We start from the raw sequence: 16,208 nt of genomic DNA on the forward strand, positions 1-16,208 counted from the left end.
GGTGGCATAATTTGTCTGATTCCATGTAATAATGGTGTGGGAATAATGATGCATTTTATTTTGTAAACATTTTTAGTCACCTCCTTGTCTGAAGGACAAGCGGATAAACAGGTTAATGTCAAACCCTGCACGTATTTTTCAACTCTCATGCAATGTAGGCCTACAGTACATTGAACACCACACATTGACTGCTACTGTAGGCTGAACAATAGAACAGCTATTTCCATGTTAAAATGTTATGGGAGGCATTTTCCATTGTTTTTGATGGTAGGTCCTACATTGTGGTCAAATAGCCACAGTAGCCTACTTGACCACTGTTAAAACTAATTTAAAGATGTTATAGCGCCAGTGTTCACAGTAAACGCGTGCCAGAAGTTTCAAAAAGCTTAAACAAATTTGACAGAATATTGGTCATGACCCCACCCTGAAATCTGATTGGCCACCACAGTTGCCTCCCCCCCCCAGAAAGAACATGTCATATTATTTGGGCCAGACAAGATCAGATACATGGGCCACATATACTAAGACAAGGGGGGAGCTGTTTTGCTTGGATGCTTTCTCCAGTGAGATTTATGAGTCTTGCTATCAGTGTGCATCTTGGTCATAAATATCAATATATTCAGCAACGACCTATCAGATCTCAGACTTCCTGGAGGGGCCTCGCTCGGACTCTTTCTTTGGTTAAATAGATTTAGCCTCTTCCGAATTCAAGTAAAATTATGAAACACGGATAGACACGAATGAGAAATAATTGTATACGTTGGGTTATTTTTGTATTGTTCAAATTTTTGGTCTGGTTTCCCTTGGCATCGATCAATACACACCACTTTGTTGGCTGAATGTCATTACACATGGTGTTTATAATGTCGGTTTCCATTCAAATGACGGGTACACATTGCACTGTTCGGATGTAGATTCATTTTGGAGTAGACGAACGTGCGTAGGTAACCTATTTTTAAGTGATTTGTTTGACAATCAAATGAAAACATCATGACTGGTTGTGTTCATGACACATTAAAAGGTAATTCATTTTTACAGTTAAATGATGTCTTAACTATAAAGCCCATAAATTAGGAGGTCCCCTTAAAACATTTTAGACCCCCCGAATTTCACAGGATAATTCTCACTCTGGGTGGCACTTTGAAATGTTATGTGCCCCAACATGACCACCCCATTCAAAATGTTCTGGACACGCCACTGGAATGTAAGAAACAAAGTGTTGATCAACTTGCCAAGGGATATCTCACACTGCTTCCTCAAAACAGAGCTTAACAGCAAGGTTTTATCTGTTTGTTTTTGCCAGGCTTTCACACTTCAAATCAGACATTACAAAACCTTCTCCTCCCAGTAGAATATGATTAGTGGTGAAGGGAGCTAGTTCTCTAGGCTCAAAGACAATTGATCTAAACCACGACAGTTTATGCTTCAAAGTAACAAGTAGGTTTGACTGCCCTTCCTTCAAGGCATACCCCAGTTTCTCTACATCACCACTGAAATACAATGTCTCAAACCCTACGTAATGCCATCACACACACACAGTATAATCCACTATTCATGAGCATTCATATCATTGCAAATCTATTTCGGACGGAGCTCAAAACTGCGCATTTCTAAGGAAAGTGTTTCCTCCCAGTCGATCCAGATGGTCCATGAGCTCATAGCCAGCCATCACTCAATCTCCAAGCTGGAATTATGCAGCAAATGTAAATTCTGCAAACAGGTTTTAATTCTTAATTTAGATATTAATTAGATTCCTGCAACTTGGCAAGGGTGTGTTATTTCCCCTGACGCTGTTCTCAGGATCATTATTGGTCCCGTTTGCTCGGGTTCTGCTCGTCAGAAGAAAATACGCTTAATTTAATAACAGGGTTGAGACGAGTTCATTTAGACAAATCGCTCCCAGTGTCTGAATAATGATGTTATGTGCAATGCAGAAATCAAGAGCTACAATTTGCATGGGAAAATGGCATCCTGTAATATGGTTTACATTGTTTTTGGTAGTGGGCCCCCTCTGATGATAAATAAATCTGACTGAATGTGACTTGAACAATTTTCGATTAAAAACATTCTGCCAGTTGTCTTTATGGAAAGTTGATTGAACTGTATGGAATTCTACGTCAGTGTTATGGGACAATGTTGTAGAGGCATTTCGTCAGGATGCTTTAAGTTTGACCTAATACCCGGTCTTGTGTTGTCATGATTAATGTCTACATCTGCTGTAGTGTTTGTCTGTGATTATATGATTACACAATGTAAACATTAACGTATAGCTGAGTTAAACTAGGTTCTGTTTAAATAACTGAATTCCAAGGCTGTTAGTAAAGGCCTGTCAGTGAGTTTAATTTGAATTGAGTTGAGATTTGAATAGGAAATGAGAGTGCCTTTTCAAAGAGCACAGACCAGAATAGGAAAAAAAAGTAAGAGCTAGGGACTGTTCTGTCGTATAGACATTTTCCAACATTATATAACCAACCCAAATATTTCAGTTTTTGATGGAATTTGCGGTAACAACGCCACAGGGTATTTCATATCATTTTAGCAATACACGAAACATGTTTTTTTGTGAGTTTCAAGAAACACAAACAGAAGGCTGAGTCACATTCTCTTCATTCTTTCCTCTATCCTGTTTACCTGGCATTCATATAAACACTCTTTCATTATTTCTCTCTTGCTCTCTTTTTCTCTCTTTTATCTCTCCCTAGTGCACTCCCATTGTCGGCCATGGATTCGTGCTGGACAAGTACAAGTGCCAATGCAGGAGAGGCTTCTACCACCCAAGCAGAGTGGCACTCAACGGTTTCACAAGTAGGTTTACGGTTTCACTACCCAGCAACATGTGGCATCTGTTCCCTCCTCTCTGATTTCAATCACCTTATTTTAGCTATTGCAGCAGATGTGTGTGACAGAACAACATGGAAATCAAGGAGCACCTGTGCATTCATTTTCATTGATATTGGTTTGGCATCATGATCATTTTTTTCATGTAGGTTTAATAAGTGATTATAAAATCCCTGTTTTGTTGTTGATATTGTTCAAATCAAATTGATTTATATAGCCCTTCTTACATCAGCTGATATCTCAAAGGGCTGTACAGAAACCCAGCCTAAAACCCCAAACAGCAAGCAATGCAGGTGTAGAAGCACGGTGGCTAGGAAAAACTCCCTAGAAAGGCCAAAACCTAGGGAGAAACCTAGAGAGGAACCAGGCTATGAGGGGTGGCCAGTCCTCTTCTGGCTGTGCCGGGTGGAGATTATAACAGAACATGGCCAAGATGTTCAAATGTTCATAAATGACCAGCATTGTCAAATAATAACAATCACAGTAGTTCAGGTCAGCACCTCAGGATTAAATGTCAGTTGGCTTTTCATAGCCAATCATTGAGAGTATCTCTACCGCTCCTGCTGTCTCTAGAGAGTTGAAAACAGCAGGTCTGGGACCGGTAGCACATCCGGTGAACAGGTCAGGGTTCTATAGCCGCAGGCAGAACAGTTGAAACTGGAGCAGCAGCACGGCCAGGTGGACTGGGACAGCAAGGAGTCATCATGCCAGGTAGTCCTGAGGCATGGTCCTAGGGCTCAGGTCCACCGAGAGAGATAAAGAAAGAGAGAATCAGAGAGAGCATACTTAAATTCACACAGGACACTGGAGAAATACTCCAGATATAACAGACTGACCCTAGCACCCCGACACAAACTACTGTAGCATAAATACTGGAGGCTGAGGCAGGAGGGGTCAGGAGACACTGTGGCCCCATCCGATGATAGCCCCCGACAGGGCCAAACAGGCAGGATATAACCCCACCCACTTTGCCAAAGCACAGCCTCCACACCACTAGAGGGATATCTTCAACCACCTTCAACCACCATCCTGAGACAAGGCCGAGTATAGCCCACAAAGATCTCCGCCACGGCACAACCCAAGGGGTGGCACCAACCCAGACAGGAAGATCAGTCAGTGACTCAACCCACTCAAGTGATGCACCGCTCCTAGGGACGGCATGGAAGAGCGCCAGTAAGCCAGTGACTCTGCCCTTGTAATAGGGTTAGAGGCAGAGAATCCCAGTGGAGAGAGGGGAACCGGCTAGGCAGAGATAGCAAGGGCGGTTCGTTGCTCCAGTGCCTTTCCGTTCACCTTCACACTCCTAAGCCAGACTACACTCAATCATAGGATTTACTGAAGAGATCTTCAATAAAGACTTAAAGGTTGAGACCGAGTCTGCGTCTCTCACATGGGTAGGCAGACCATTCCATAAAAATGGAGCTCTATAGGAGAAAGCCCTGCCTCCAGCTGTTTGCTTAGAAATTCTAGGGACAATTAGGAGGCCTGCATCTTGTGACTGTAGCATACGTGTGGGTATGTACGGCAGGTTCCAATCGGAAAGATAGATAGGAGCAAGCCCATGTAATGCTTTGTAGGTTAGCAGTAAAACCTTGAAATCAGCCCTTGCCTTAACAGGATGCCAGTGTAGCACTGGAGTAATATGATCAAATTTTGGGGTTCTAGTCAAGATTCTAGCAGCTGTATTTAGTACTAACTGAAGTTTATTTAGTGCTTTATCCGAGTAGCCGGAAAGTAGAGCTTTGCAGTAAGTCTAACCTAGAAGTAACAAAAGCATGGATACATTTTTCTGCCTCAATTCTGGACAGAAAATGTCTGATCTTTGCAATGTTATGCAGATGGAAAAAAGCTGCCCTTGAAACAATCTTGATATGTTCGTCAAAAGAGAGATCAGGGTCCAGAGTAACGCCGAGGTCCTTCACAGTTTTATTTGAGACGACTGTACAACCATCAAGGTTAATTGTCAGATTCAACAGAAGATCTCTTTGTTTCTTGGAACCTAGAACAAGCATCTCTGTTTTGTCCGAGTTTAAAAGTAGAAAGTTTGCAGCCATCCACTTCCTTATGTCTGAAACACAGGCTTCCAGCGAGGGCAATTTTGGGGGGCTTCAACATGTTTCATTGAAATGTACAGCTGTGTGTCATCCGCATAGCAGTGAAAGTTAACATTATGTTTCGAATGACATCCCCAAGAGGTAAAATATATGTGAATACAAAAGTGGTCCTAAAACCGAACCTTGAGGAACAAAATTTACAGTTGATTTGTCAGAGGACAAACCATTCACATAGACAAACTGATATCTTTCCGACAGATAAGATCTAAACCAGGACAGAACTTGTCCGTGTAGACCAATTTGGGTTTCCAATCTCACCAAAATAATGTGGTGATCGATGGTATCAATAGCAGCACGAAGGTCTAGGAGGAGGACAGATGCATGGCCTCGGTCTGACGCCATTAAAAGGTCATTTACCACCTTCACAAGTGCAGTCTCAGTACTATGATGGGGTCTAAAACCAGACTGAAGCATTTTGTATACATTGTTTGTATTCAGGGAGGAAGGGAGTTGCTGCGCAACAGCTCTTTCGAACATTTTTGAGAGGAATGGGAGATTCGATATAGGCCGATAGTTTTTTATATTTTCTGGGTCAAGCTTTGACTTTTTCATGAGAGGCTTTATTACTGCCATTTTTAGTGAGTTTGGTACACATCCGGTGGATAGAGAGCTGTTTATTATGTTCAACAGAGGGCCAAGCACAGGAAGCAGCTCTTTCAGTAGTTTAGTTAAATACTTATTTTCCACCATAATTTGCTAATAAATTCATTAAACATCCTACAATGTGATTTTCTGGATTTTTTTTCTCATTTTGTCTGACATAGTTGAAGTGTACCTATGATGAAAATTACAGGCCTCTCTCATCTTTTTAAGTGGGAGAACTTGCACAATTGGTGGCTGACTAAATACTTTTTTGCCCCACTGTATATGGCCCAGGAGGCCTGTAAACAGTAGCTATAAAAAGTGATTGAGTAGGCTGCATAGATTTCATGACTAGAAGCTCAAAAGACGAAAACATTGTTTTTTTTTTGTAAATTGAAATTTGCTATCGTAAATGTTAGCAACTCCTCCGCCTTGGCGGGATGCTCGGGGGATATGGTCACTAGTGTAACCAGGAGGTGAGGCCTCATTTAACATAGTACATTCATCAGGCTTAAGCCATGTTTCAGTCAGGCCAATCACATTAAGATTATGATCAGTGATTAGTTAATTGACTATAACTGACTTGGAAGTGAGGGATCTAACATTAAGTAGGCCTATTTTGAGATGTGAGGTATCACAATCTCTTTCAATAATGGCAGGAATAGAGGAGGTCTTTATTCTAGTGAGATTGCTAAGGTGAACACCACTATGTTTAGTTTTGCCCAACCTAGGTCGAGGTACAGACACGTCTCAATGGGGATAGCTGAGCTTACTACACTGACTGTGCTAGTGGCAGACTCCACTAAGCTGGCAGACTGGCTAACAGCCTGCTGCCTGGCCTGCACCCTATTGCATTGTGGAGCTAAGGGAGTTAGAGCCCTGTCTATGTTTGTTAGTAAGATGAGAGCACCCCTCCAGCTAGGATGGAGTCCATCACTCCTCAACAGGCCAGGCTTGGTCCTGTTTGTGGGTGAGTCCAAGAAAGAGGGCCAATTATCTACAAATTCTAACTTTTGGGACGGGCAGAAAACAGTTTTCAACCAGCGATTGAGTTGTGAGACTCTGCTGTAGAGCTCATCACTCTCCCTAACGGGGAGGGGGCCAGAGACAATTACTTGATGCCAACACATCTTTCTAGCTGATTTACACGCTGAAGCTATGTTGCGCTTGGTGACCTCTGACTGTTTCATCCTAACATCGTTGGTGCCCACGTGGATAACAATATCCCAATACTCTCTACACTCGCCAGTTTTAGCTTTAGCCAGCACCATCTTCAGATTAGCCTTAACATCGGTAACCCTGTAACCCTGGTAAACAGTGTATGATCGCTGGATGATTCGTTTTAAGTCTAATACTACGGGTAATGGAGTCGCCAATGACTAGGGTTTTCAATTTGTCAGAGCTAATGGTGGGAGCCTTCGGCGTCTCAGACCCCGTAACAGGAGGAGTAGAGACCAGAGAAGGCTCGGCCTCAGACTCCGACTCACTGCTTAATGGGGAGAACTGGTTGAAGGTTTCTGTCGGCTGAATGAGTGACACCGGTTGAGCATTCCTACAGCATTTTCCCTCCAGAAGCCATGGGAAAGTTATCCGGCTGCAGGGACCGTACGAGGGGATTTATACTACTATCTGAACTTACTGGTGGCACAGACGCTGTTTCATCCTTTCCTACACTGAAATTACCCTTGCCTAACGATTGCGTCTGAAGCTGGGCTTGCAGATCATTCCCCTGTATATTATGAGTACAGTGACTGCAATTAGAAGGCATCATGTTAATGTTACTACTTAGCTTCGGCTGTTGGAGGTCTTGACGAACCATGTTCAGATAAAGTGTCCGGAGTGAAAAAGTTGAATGAAAAAAAAGTTGAGGGAGGGAAAAACAAAAAATATTAACGGTAATTAAAAAGTAAAAACTGTAATGTTGTCAAATGCTGACAAAAAGTGAAAAGATTTCCTTTAATATTTCTTTGATTAGTCAATGATTTTTCTTAATTTTACTCATATGAGTTCATATAAGAGGGTGTCTATGCATAAATATGATCAGCAACTCTCAGACAGAACTCTAAGATTCCAAAAGGGTTCTTTGGCTGTCCCTCTAGGTTTCTACCTGGAACCAAAAGTGTTCTACCTTCTACCCGTGGAAGGCTACCCGAAACGTTTGACCCAAGTTAAACTAGGCAATGCTACCAAATACTATTTGAGTGTATTGTATGTAGAGTGTATTCACTTCTGACCCACTGGGAATGTAATGAAAGAAAGAAAAGCTGAAATAAATCATTCTCTGTACTATTATTCTGACATTTCACATTCTTAAAATAAAGTGGTGATCCTAACTAACCAAAGACAGGGAATTTTATTAGGATTAAATTTCAGGAATTGTGAAAAACTGAGTTTAAATGTATTTGGCTAAGGTGTATGTAAACCTCCGACTACAACTGTATATGCTGATGACACTGTTGTTGTAAGTGAGCCTGAACAATGATTTGGGTTGTGTACCTATTCAAAGTAGCCTACCACCAATTTGGCTATATCAATCTTTTGTTAAATTTCACCTCACCTGGAAGTTGTGAAGCTTAAAGGGGCACTTAATAGCTTTTTTAACCTTTAACCTTTACATATGGGAAAATAGCAAACTGTCAACAAACAAAAAAATATCCCAAGAAAACTACCCCCTTTTATATTTCATCAGGGGTAGTTTTCAGACAGAAGTTTCCAGAACATCTATCAAATCAAATCAAACTGTATTTGTCACATGCACATAGACCTTACCGTGAAATGCTTACCTACAAGCCCTTAACCAACAATGGAGTTCTAGAAGAGTTAAGAAAATATTTACCAAATAAACTAAAGTTTACATTTTTTTTAAATAACACATTAAAATAACAATAACAAAGCTATGTACAGGGGTAACGGTACCGAGTCAATGTGCGGGGAAACAGGTTAATCGAGGTAATATGTACATGTAGGTAGGGGTGAAGTGGCTATGCATTAATAATAAACAGCGAGTAGCAGCAGTGTACAAAACAAATGGGGTGGTCAATGTAAATAGTCCGGTGTCCATTTGATTCATTGTTCAGCGCTCTTATGGCTTGGGGGTATAAGCTGTTAAGGAGCCTTTGGGTCCTAGACTTGGCGCTCCGGTACCGCTTGCCGTGCGGTAGCAGAGAAAACAGTCTATGTATAATGTGACTGGAGTGTCTGAACATTTTTTGGGCTTTCCTCTGACACCGCTTATTATATAGGTCCTGGATGGCAGGAAGCTTGGCCCCAGGGATGTACTGGGCCGTACTCACTACCCTTTGTAGCGCCTTACTATGCCAAGCAGGTGCCATACCAGGCGGTGATACAACAGGACAGGATGCTCTCGATGGTGCAGCTGGATAACCTTTTGAGGATCTGGGGACCCATGCCAAATCTTTTCAGTCTCCTGAGGGGGAAAAGGTGTTGCCATGCCCTCTTCACGACTGTCTTGGTGTGTTTGGAGCTTGATAGCTCGTTGGTGATGTGAACACCAAGGAACTTGATACTCTCGACCCACTCCACTACAGCCCCGTCGATGTTAATGCCTGTTTGGCCTGCCTTTTCCTGTAGTCCACGATCATGTATCGACACACAAAATCAAATCAAATTATATTTGTCACATACACATGGTTAGCAGATGTTAATGCGAGTGTAGCGAAATGCTTGTGCTTCTAGTTCCGACAATGCAATAATTACTAATGATTAATCTAACCTAACAATTCCAAAACTACTACCTTATACACAGAAGTGTAAAGGGATAAAGAATATGTACAGTGCCTTGCGAAAGTATTCGGCCCCCTTGAACTTTGCGACCTTTTGCCACATTTCAGGCTTCAAACATAAAGATATAAAACTGTATTTTTTTGTGAAGAATCAACAACAAGTGGGACACAATCATGAAGTGGAACGGCATTTATTGGATATTTCAAACTTTTTTAACAAATCAAAAACTGAAAAATTGGGCGTGCAATATTATTCAGCCCCCTTAAGTTAATACTTTGTAGCGCCACCTTTTGCTGCGATTACAGCTGTAAGTCGCTTGGGGTATGTCTCTATCAGTTTTGCACATCGAGAGACTGACATTTTTTCCCATTCCTCCTTGCAAAACAGCTCGAGCTCAGTGAGGTTGGATGGAGAGCATTTGTGAACAGCAGTTTTCAGTTCTTTCCACAGATTCTCGATTGAATTCAGGTCTGGACTTTGACTTGGCCATTCTAACACCTGGATATGTTTATTTTTGAACCATTCCATTGTAGATTTTGCTTTATGTTTTGGATCATTGTCTTGTTGGAAGACAAATCTCCGTCCCAGTCTCAGGTCTTTTGCAGACTCCATCAGGTTTTCTTCCAGAATGGTCCTGTATTTGGCTCCATCCATCTTCCCATCAATTTTAACCATCTTCCCTGTCCCTGCTGAAGAAAAGCAGGCCCAAACCATGATGATGCCACCACCATGTTTGACAGTGGAGATGGTGTGTTCAGGGTGATGAGCTGTGTTGCTTTTATGCCAAACATAACGTTTTGCATTGTTGCCAAAAAGTTCAATTTTGGTTTCATCTGACCAGAGCACCTTCTTCCACATGTTTGGTGTGTCTCCCAGGTGGCTTGTGGCAAACTTTAAACGACACTTTTTATGGATATCTTTAAGAAATGGCTTTCTTCTTGCCACTCTTCCATCTTCCACCTGCCTGGTGTGATCCTTGTTCTTCATGATGCTCTCTGCGCTTTTAACGGACCTCTGAGACTATCACAGTGCAGGTGCATTTATACGGAGACTTGATTACACACAGGTGGATTATATTTATTATCATTAGTCATTTAGGTCAACATTGGATCATTCAGAGATCCTCACTGAACTTCTGGAGAGAGTTTGCTGCACTGAAAGTAAAGGGGCTGAATAATTTTGCACGCCCAATTTTTCAGTTTTTGATTTGTTAAAAAAGTTTGAAATATCCAATAAATGACGTTCCACTTCATGATTGTATCCCACTTGTTGTTGATTCTTCACAAAAAAATACAGTTTTATATCTTTATGTTTGAAGCCTGAAATGTGGCAAAAGGTCGCAAAGTTCAAGGGGGCCGAATACTTTCGCAAGGCACTGTACACTTATGTTGTAGTCATTAAAGCTTGTTTTTCAACCACTCCACAAATTCATTGTTAACAAACTATAGTTTTGGCAAGTCGGTTAGGACATCTACTTTGTGCATGACACAAGTCATTTTTCCAACAACGATGAACGTACTTTGGTGCGAAAAGTGAATGTAAATCCTAGAACAACAGCAAAGGACTTTGTGAAGATGCTGGAGGAAACCGTTACAAAAGTATCTATAGCCACAGTAAAATGAGTCCTATATCAACATAACCTGAAAGGCCGCTCAGCAAGGAAGAAGCCACTGATCCAGAACTGCCATAAGAAAGCCAGACTACGGTTTGCAACTGCACATGGGGACAAAGATCGTACTTTTTGGAGAAATGTCCTCTGGGTTATAACATTGTTATGTTTGGAGGAGAAAGGGGAGGCTTGCAAGCCGAAGAACACCATCCCAACTGTGAAGCACGTCGGTGGCAGCATCATGTTGTGGTGGTGCTTTGCTGTAGGAGGGACTGGTGCTCTTCACAAAATAGATGGAGTCATGAGGAGGAAAATGATGTGGATATATTGAAGCAATATCTCAAGACATCTGTCAGGAAGTTAAAGATTGGTCGCAAATGGGTCTTCCAAATGGACAATGACCCCAAGCATACTTCCAAAGTTGTGGCAAAATGGCTTAAGGACAACAAAGCCAAAGTATTGGAGTGGCCTTCACAAAGCCCTGACATCAATTCTATAGAGAATTTGTGGGCACTGAAAAAGCATGTGTGAGTAAGGAGACCTACAAACCTGACTCAGTTACACCAGCTCTGTCAGGAGGAATGGGCCAAAATTCACCCAACTTATTGTGGGAAGCTTGTGGAAGGCTACCCGAAATGTTTGATCCAAGTTAAACAATTTAAAGGCAATACTACCAAATACTAATTGAGGTTATGTAAACTTCTGACCCACTGGGGATGTGATGAAAGAAGTAAAAGCTGAAATAAATCGTTCACTCTACTATTATTCTGACATTTCACATTCTTAAAATAAAGTGGTGATCCTAACTGACCTGCGATGGAATTATTACTCTATTTAAATGTCAGGAATTGTGAAAAACTGAGTTTACATGTATTTTGCTAAGGTGTATGTAAACGTCCGACTTCAACTGGCTACATGGCTAGCTAGCCACAGTAGCAGGGCAAATTGTCTGCAATTTGTGTAGTGCTTCTTTGGGCTGATCATACAATCATGATTAGTTGGCTCACTTAGCTAGCAAGCATGCTGGATCAACTGCCAGGCAGCAGCCTATTGCTATGAAGTTCCAAAAAACTAAACTAACAACATCCTAACAAACCAAAATTAGATACATTCTAAATGCAGGACCAATGAAGAAACTAGGCTAGCTAGCATTAATTTGTTTATGCAGGATCTTATGATGAGGGAAATGCATACTAGGTCCTCATTTACAAAATGTGATGCAGTCATGACATGTGCTATCAACTGCTCCTATGTTCCTAAGTACTCCTACGTGTCTTGTTTTACCGCTTGTTTTTCAGCTACATTTCAGTCAGTTTTCCTCATAAATTTGGTGGTTAGTGGATCAAATCAAATCAAATCAAATTTTATTTGTCACATACACATGGTTAGCAGATGTTAATGCGAGTGTAGCGAAATGCTTGTGCTTCTAGTTCCGACAATGCAGTAATAACGAGCAAGTAATCTAACTAACAATTCCAAAAAAAACTACTGTCATACACAGTGTAAGGGGATAAAGAATATGTACATAAGGATATATGAATGAGTGATGGTACAGAGCAGCATAGGCAAGATACAGTAGATGATATCGAGTACAGTATATACATATGAGATAAGTATGTAAACCAAGTGGCATAGTTAAAGTGGCTAGTGATACATGTATTACATAAGGATGCAGTCGATGATATAGAGTACAGTATCAACGTATGCATATGAGATGAACAATGTAGGGTAAGTAACATTATATAAGGTAGCATTGTTTAAAGTGGCTAGTGATATATTTACATCATTTCCCATCGATTCCCATGATTAAAGTGGCTGGAGTAGAGTCAGTGTCATTGACAGTGTGTTGGCAGTAGCCACTCAATGTTAGTGGTGGCTGTTTAACAGTCTGATGGCCTTGAGATAGAAGCTGTTTTTCAGTCTCTCGGTCCCAGCTTTGATGCACCTGTACTGACCTCGCCTTCTGGATGGCAGCGGGGTGAACAGGCAGTGGCTCGGGTGGTTGATGTCCTTGATGATCTTTATGGCCTTCCTGTAGCATCGGGTGGTGTAGGTGTCCTGGAGGGCAGGTAGTTTGCCCCGGTGATGCGTTGTGCAGACCTCACTACCCTCTGGAGAGCCTTACGGTTGAGGGCGGTGCAGTTGCCATACCAGGCGGTGATACAGCCCGCCAGGATGCTCTCGATTGTGCATCTGTAGAAGTTTGTGAGTGCTTTTGGTGACAAGCCGAATTTCTTCAGCCTCCTGAGGTTGAAGAGGCGCTGCTGCGCCTTCCTCACGATGCTGTCTGTGTGAGTGGACCAATTCAGTTTGTCTGTGATGTGTATGCCGAGGAACTTAAAACTTGCTACCCTCTCCACTACTGTTCCATCGATGTGGATGGGGGTGTTCCCTCTGCTGTTTCCTGAAGTCCACAATCATCTCCTTAGTTTTGTTGACGTTGAGTGTGAGGTTATTTTCCTGACACCACACTCCGAGGGCCCTCACCTCCTCCCTGTAGGCCGTCTCGTCGTTGTTGGTAATCAAGCCTACCACTGTTGTGTCGTCCGCAAACTTGATGATTGAGTTGGAGGCGTGCATGGCCACGCAGTCGTGGGTGAACAGGGAGTACAGGAGAGGGCTTAGAACGCACCCTTGTGGGGCCCCAGTGTTGAGGATCAGCGGGGAGGAGATGTTGTTGCCTACCCTCACCACCTGGGGGCGGCCCGTCAGGAAGTCCAGTACCCAGTTGCACAGGGCGGGGTCGAGACCCAGGGTCTCGAGCTTGATGACGAGCTTGGAGGGTACTATGGTGTTGAATGCCGAGCTGTAGTCGATGAACAGCATTCTCACATAGGTATTCCTCTTGTCCAGATGGGTTAGGGCAGTGTGCAGTGTGGTTGAGATTGCATCGTCTGTGGACCTATTTGGGCGGTAAGCTAATTGGAGTGGGTCAAGGGTGTCAGGTAGGGTGGAGGTGATATGGTCCTTGACTAGTCTCTCAAAGCACTTCATGATGACGGATGTGAGTGCTACGGGGCGGTAGTCGTTTAGCTCAGTTACCTTAGCTTTCTTGGGAACAGGAACAATGGTGGCCCTCTTGAAGCATGTGGGAACAGCAGACTGGTATAGGGATTGATTGAATATGTCCGTAAACACACCGGCCAGCTGGTCTGCGCATGCTCTGAGGGCGCGGCTGGGGATGCCGTCTGGGCCTGCAGCCTTGCGAGGGTTAACACGTTTAAATGTCTTACTCACTTCGGCTGCAGTGAAGGAGAGACCGCATGTTTCCGTTGCAGGCCGTGTCAGTGGCACTGTATTGTCCTCAAAGCGGGCAAAAAGTTATTTAGTCTGCCTGGGAGCAAGACATCCTGGTCCGTGACTGGGCTGGGTTTCTTCCTGTAGTCCGTGATTGACTGTAGACCCTGCCACATACCTCTTGTGTCTGAGCCGTTGAATTGAGATTCTACTTTGTCTCTGTACTGGCGCTTAGCTTGTTTGATAGCCTTGCGGAGGGAATAGCTGCACTGTTTGTATTCAGCCATGTTACCAGACACCTTGCCCTGATTAAAAGCAGTGGTTCGTGCCTTCAGTTTCACACGAATGCTGCCATCAATCCACGGTTTCTGGTTAGGGAATGTTTTAATCGTTGCTGTGGGAACGACATCTTCAACGCACGTTCTAATGAACTCGCACACCGTATCAGCGTATTCGTCAATGTTGTTGTCTGACGCAATACGAAACATCTCCCAGTCCACGTGATGGAAGCAGTCTTGGAGTGTGGAGTCAGCTTGGTCGGACCAGCGTTGGACAGACCTCAGCGTGGGAGCTTCTTGTTTTAGTTTCTGTCTGTAGGCAGGGATCAACAAAATGGAGTCGTGGTCAGCTTTTCCGAAAGGGGGCGGGGCAGGGCCTTATATGCGTCGCGGAAGTTAGAGTAACAATGATCCAGGGTCTTTCCACCCCTGGTTGCGCAATCGATATGCTGATAAAATTTAGGGAGTCTTGTTTTCAGATTAGCCTTGTTAAAATCCCCAGCTACAATGAATGCAGCCTCCGGATAAATCGTTTCCAGTTTGCAGAGAGTTAAATAAAGTTCGTTCAGAGCCATCGATGTGTCTGCTTGGGGGATATATACGGCTGTGATTATAATCGAAGAGAATTCTCTTGGTAGATAATGCGGTCTACATTTGATTGTGAGGAATTCTAAATCAGGTGAACAGAAGGATTTGAGTTCCTGTATGTTTCTTTCATCACACCATGTCACGTTGGCCATAAGACATACGCCCCCGCCCCTCTTCTTACCAGAAAGATGTTTGTTTCTGTCGGCGCGATGCGTGGAGAAACCCGCTGGCTGCACCGCTTCGGATTGCGTCTCTCCAGTGAGCCATGTTTCCGTGAAGCAGAGAACGTTACAGTCTCTGATGTCCCTCTGGAATGCTACCCTTGCTCGGATTTCATCAACCTTGTTGTCAAGAGACTGGACATTGGCAAGAAGAATGCTAGGGAGTGGTGCACGATGTGCCCGTCTCCGGAGTCTGACCAGAAGACCGCTTCGTTTCCCTCTTTTTCTGAGTCGTTTTTTTTTTTTTTGGTCGCTGCATGTGATCCACTCGGTTACACTGGTTGTAAGGCAGAACACAGGATCCGCGTCGCGAAAAAACATATTCTTGGTCGTACTGATGGTGAGTTGACGCTGATCTTATATTCAGTAGTTCTTGTCGGCTGTATGTAAAGAAACCTAAGATGACCTGGGGTACTAGTGTAAGAAATAACACGTAAAAAAACAAAAAACTGCATAGTTTCCTAGGAACGCGAAGCGAGGCGGCCATCTCTGTCGGCGCCGGAAGTAAAGCGGAAGATAAAGTATCTATGATGAACAAATTTTTCTGAAAATGAACTAGTCATCAGCCATCAGCTCACGAGTGTAGCTGCGTCTAGCTAGAAAGCTAGCTATTGTCATCTCGAACTAGCACTTCACATAGGCTAACTGAGCTGTTTTATTAGAAAACAGTTGAGATTACTCAAATCCTGTACCTAGCTAGCAAGTCCACCTCGGCGACAATGTTGTTGGGTGCGGAAATGTTAGATTACTCTTAATTTTAATATAACCTTCATTGAAGTTTGTGATTACTACTGGTTATGGATATGAGGCAAGAGAAATAGTCCCCCATGTTTTTTGTTTTGGACAGGGCTCGGAGTTTGGCGTATTGATATTTTGAAAACTGGCACTCATTCAGTGAGTCATTAGTCTACTTCAAACAGTTTGGAAAACAGGGCATTGTCAATGGCTTGGAACCCCATTTCACCCAATCAGATTGCAGGTTTTACCAAACCTGTTT

General features: G+C 43.0%; 1 protein-coding gene across 1 annotated transcript in view; it reads left to right on the plus strand.

Annotated features, from left to right (window-relative positions):
* LOC112260250 (probable G-protein coupled receptor 158) overlaps positions 1–16,208 on the plus strand; it is an 89,415-nt gene that overhangs the window by 37,554 nt on the left and 35,653 nt on the right. The window contains exon 3 of the mRNA XM_024435191.2: positions 2,703–2,805. Within this exon, the coding sequence (XP_024290959.1) occupies positions 2,703–2,805 (103 nt within the window). The remainder of the gene's footprint in view (positions 1–2,702; positions 2,806–16,208) is intronic.

Source organism: Oncorhynchus tshawytscha, linkage group LG10 (assembly GCF_018296145.1).
Source record: "Oncorhynchus tshawytscha isolate Ot180627B linkage group LG10, Otsh_v2.0, whole genome shotgun sequence".
In the NCBI taxonomy this organism is placed as follows: domain Eukaryota; kingdom Metazoa; phylum Chordata; class Actinopteri; order Salmoniformes; family Salmonidae; genus Oncorhynchus; species Oncorhynchus tshawytscha.